The 4,320-nt window shown below is 56.8% G+C and overlaps 1 protein-coding gene across 1 annotated transcript; it reads right to left on the bottom strand.

The window, feature by feature from the left end:
• Nucleotides 1-948: 948 nt before the first annotated feature.
• On the bottom strand, nt 949-3,247 carry LOC103630129 (putative domain of unknown function (DUF641) containing family protein). Its single transcript, XM_008651215.4, has one exon. The coding sequence runs from the start codon at nt 2,745-2,747 to the stop codon at nt 1,257-1,259; it is 1,491 nt and encodes a 496-aa protein (XP_008649437.1). The 5' UTR covers nt 2,748-3,247; the 3' UTR covers nt 949-1,256.
• Nucleotides 3,248-4,320: the final 1,073 nt, after the last annotated feature.

Here is a 4,320-nt window from a genome sequence, read left to right as displayed (position 1 = left end):
CAGCCGCCGGTGGTGAGTGGCAGGACGGCGACATGAACCAACGGACGAAAACAAAATATCTACTTCGCAGGATCTTGGCGCAGCAGCAGAGACACGGCACAAGAGCCATCTGTGTTGTTGAGCCGTAGGAGTACAGTGATATCATAGGCCAACGTCACAATACAGATCGAGCGTCTCCATCTTAGGCAAAGCAAGAGATCGACCGCCATGAAAACAGGAAACCAGGAGGCTGCGGCGTCGTTGTGCGATCGAGATGCGAGCTCTTCGTCCTCGGGGGCAAGCAGAAGAAGCAGGCAGGGACAAGGAGCTTCCGTGCGGAGGCAGTAGCGTGTGCAGAGCGAACATGGCATGGCAAGATGGCACAGTGTAAGTCTCGTGTTCTCTGTCGATGGCGGATGGCCTACGGCAGTAGCTGCCAAACCTTTGCGCCGTGCACGCACGCACTGTCCCCATCCCATTATCTATCTCGCTTGAGCTTGAGCATCGGATCGCACTACCCCCCGTGGCCCCGTCCGTCATGTGGGCGCTGGACTGGAGGCTGGGCCACTCGGACGGAAGACACCGCCACCGCCACCGCCACCGCCGGCATGCAGCGGGCAGGCCAAAAAACAATACAAAAGCTCAAGCATCCGTCCGACGTCGTCTGCCCTGCCCATGTGTGTTGCTGGACACAACACAGATTTGGCTGTCCCAGCTCGAGATCCACCATTCTGCCCTGGTGTGTATGTGTGTGTATGGACCTCATGTGCCGCCTCCTCTTTCACTATGCCAAAGTGACAAGGAGATGGAGAATGTGCGTGCACATTCCCGATCTAGATCTCATGGTCATACCACCCACACATCATCAGAAAAGTAGACAGCATGGTGGTGGTAGCAAAATGAAAATGCAACTGGACTGGAGAACCTGCAGTGCAGGCAGACATGCGATCCAGAGGCACGCACCACCAATTACGGCGACCACGCCTGTCTTGTCGTTACCGAATTTGCAAAGATTTTTAGTTCCCAAATCGGATGCTTTAATACATTCGTACTGGTAGGTAGAAACATACATACTTGGATCCATCCATACATACATACCAAACTGCATAGCGACCATTGCCTTGCCGCCTGCCACCCTTAAACCCCACGCCACGCCCTGCCCCGCTCCGTCCCGCCGGTAGGGGATCGACCTCGCCGCTGCCAGACGTGCCGTGCCGTGCCGCCTCCCCCCGTGTGCGTTGCGACAAGGCCGCCCATCGCTGACGCTGACACGGTCCTCATGGCCGGTGCTCCGGGTGGGAAAGGTATACCCGGCACCGTATCACCGTCCGGCCCAGCTTGAACCCCGGCACCACGGTGAACCCGACGACGGCGACGTGCCCGCTCGGTGCTGGCGCCGGCGTCGGCCCGCCGCCGTCCGTGCCGTCGCTAACGCTCTCCATGAACACCTCCGAGAACCGTTCCCCGGGGCGCGCCTGGAAGACGGACGCCGTGCCGCCGAACGCCCAGAACAGGCAGTGCAGCAGCCACACGCGCCGCGCCATCTCCGCGAACTCGCCGTACCACGCGGCGCGCGGGGGGGCGTCCCCGCCCCCGCGCCCGAAGAAGGCCGCCTCCATCCGCTCGTGCACCACGGACACGTACCTCTCCCGCAGGAACTCGCGGAGCGCCGCTCCCCACCGCGCGTCGTCGCTCGCGCGCTGGACCTGGAACTCCGCTGCACCCGCGGCATTCGCCTCCGCGAACTCCTCGAAGAAGCGGCGCCGGTCGTGGGAGCCGGAGCCGGAGCCCCGCCCGTGGAGGGACAGGGAGCTGAGGCCGAGGTCCTTGCGGTGGAAGCCCGCGAACATCTTCAGCGCCACGTAGGACTCCAGCGCGAACCTGGCGTCGCCTGCAGGGTTCAGCAGCCTGGCGGCCGGGTGCACGGCGGCCGCAGCCGCCGCGGGATCCCAGCCGGCTCGCCGCATCGCGGCGAGCATTGCCGAGGCGAAGGCGCGGACGGACTTGACGGCGTGGCGCAGCGCGGTGTGGAAGTGGGTGGCGTTGAGGCCGGAGAGGTGGAGGCCGTCGAGGGCCGCCAGGGTGCGGCCCGGGCGGGCGCGCTCCTCTAGGCCCCGCTCGGCGCGGAGCTCGTCGGCCAGCGCGGCGCGTGCGCGCTCGGCCTCGGCGTCCCGCGCACGGAGCTCGGCCTCCAGCTTGCGCGACGTGATCTCGTAGGTCCGGAGCAGGTGGCGCTGCTCGTCGGCGTGCGCCGCGAGGGCGCCGGCGCTCCGTGCCGCGGCGGCCGGGTCCCTCGAGTACCGCCGCTTGAGATTTGACAGCTTGGTGAGCTCCGCCACCAGGCCGGCGTCCGCGGCCTGGATGGCCTCGGCGTCGTAGGGGTGCTGCGCCAGCTGCAGCTGCGCGTACGCCGCCTTCACCGCGGACGCCCTCGCGAATAGGGTCGCCACGAACGCGTGCTTCGCGGCGTGCTGCGCTGGCGCCGGCGACGGCGCCGGCTGTGTCTGCGGCGGCGGCGCCCCGTTCTTCTCCGTGGCATTCTTGAAGAAGACGTCCAGCGTGTACGCAGCTGACAGGCTGCCGGATAGCTTGAGCTTGCTGAGCGAGTTGATGGAGCTGTCGAGCGAGTCGTCCAACTCGTCCCCGGCGACGGAGTACGCCATCCCCGCCCCCGCCGGGGAGCTCTTGTGGCGGAGCAGCCTGGCCAGCCTCCGAGCGATGCGCCCTGTCCTCTGCTGCGGCGCGGGAGCCGCTACCATCGTCTCCATTGCTCCTCCCACCTCGCTCTCTGCTCACAGAGCGAGCTCTGTCACTCCACTCCTTGCGCAACTACCGCAGTTGTGGACTTCCTTCTCTATTTGGCCTCGTGAGAACTGAGAAGCGGAGGGGGAATAGGAGGGGCGCAGATTATACAGCAGAATAATTAGGGGTGGTATGCAGATGCAGACTGGGTACGGCAATATTATATCAGATTAATTAGCTGAATAATTAAGGATGATGTCGTGGACGAATAACACAATCAGGTCTTGTTCGGTTATTCCTATTACTCATGGATTAGATGGGATTGGAAAAAATTAGGAAGGAGTTTGACTTACTTGGGTTTTAAACCCACCCAATCCCACTCAATCCACATGGATTGAGAGCTAACCGAACAAGCCCTCAAGTGGTCTCCGTCTTGTACGGACAGGGGAGTTGTTCTTGGTTGTTTAATGGCGGGGTTTTGCTTAGGGAGGGAGGCACACCACCGGCACGATTATTCCCACCTGCTCATTTTGAGCCTTTACACTTACATTGGATTCGGATTCCTGATCTGATGGATGTAGAAAAACAAATCGTGAATTTTTAAGGTTTCAAGTATTCATCCTCTCAGTAAGCAGCAGTAATAAACAACACCAACAAGGAAGCAACCGGTAAACAAATGCTTACAATTACAACATGTTTTTACACTCCGTCCGTCCCGAAAATATAGTTATTTCCACCGCTCTTTTTTCATCCATATTCAAATTAGAGATAATAAATATAGATATACATACAAACTAGATTTATAGATTAGTTAATAAATATATGTTTAATCTAATACGAATTATATTTTAGAACAGAGGAGAACGAATTATATTTTATAACGGAGAAAGTATTATACTATTATATATGCCTAGCCCAAGTGCCACCCGGTTTTGTAAGAAATCCCAGGCAAAATGTGTTTTTTTTCTGTATTATGGTGAATGCATGCTTATTTCGAATATAATTGTCCCGAAATTCCTGAAAAAATGTCGTCAAATAATGGATTCATCTGTTTTTTTTTTTGTCGAAACAGAAGACGAGTTTATAAGACAAGTTATGAAAACCAAAGACGAGTTATATTTCCTCTACATTCACCTCACCTCAATTTTATCCAGCATAACGTTCAGAAACCGAAAAGCAGCTTTTTTTTCCAACATAAAGTCAAGTGAGCAGTAGGAAGAAAAGACAGTACTGCCCCCACCGCACACAAACATCCAACAGTTAAACGGCTGAAATGATTCGAAATCAATGGCCCAGGCCCACCTGTGACCTGTTAGCAGCGGTCGACGTGGCATATGAATTTCAAAAAGGTCTCGTGTCTCACTTTCACATCGCGACATTGCACAGCTAGGTAGCATGGGCGCGCACGAAGAGCCATGGATTTGAAAGAAAATAGCGTCAAGCCATACGAGCCCAGCAGCAAGATCCAATAAAAGACCGTCTCGAAGTCATAGTATCACGACGCCCGACGCCCTCACCTGTCGACTCAGGGTCGAGTTATGTATCCCTTAGACATCAAGGACACCCTCAAATCTCTACTACTCTATATAAATTTATTGT

This window comes from Zea mays, chromosome 6, assembly GCF_902167145.1.
Source record: "Zea mays cultivar B73 chromosome 6, Zm-B73-REFERENCE-NAM-5.0, whole genome shotgun sequence".
In the NCBI taxonomy this organism is placed as follows: Eukaryota; Viridiplantae; Streptophyta; class Magnoliopsida; order Poales; family Poaceae; genus Zea; species Zea mays.
This window is presented reverse-complemented; position numbering and strand designations above follow the sequence as displayed.

What these genes read in the sequence shown, in the direction of transcription:
- LOC103630129 (XM_008651215.4), bottom strand. Translation starts at nt 2,747, where the DNA reads ATGGAGACGATGGTAGCGGCTCCCGCGCCGCAGCAGAGGACAGGGCGC.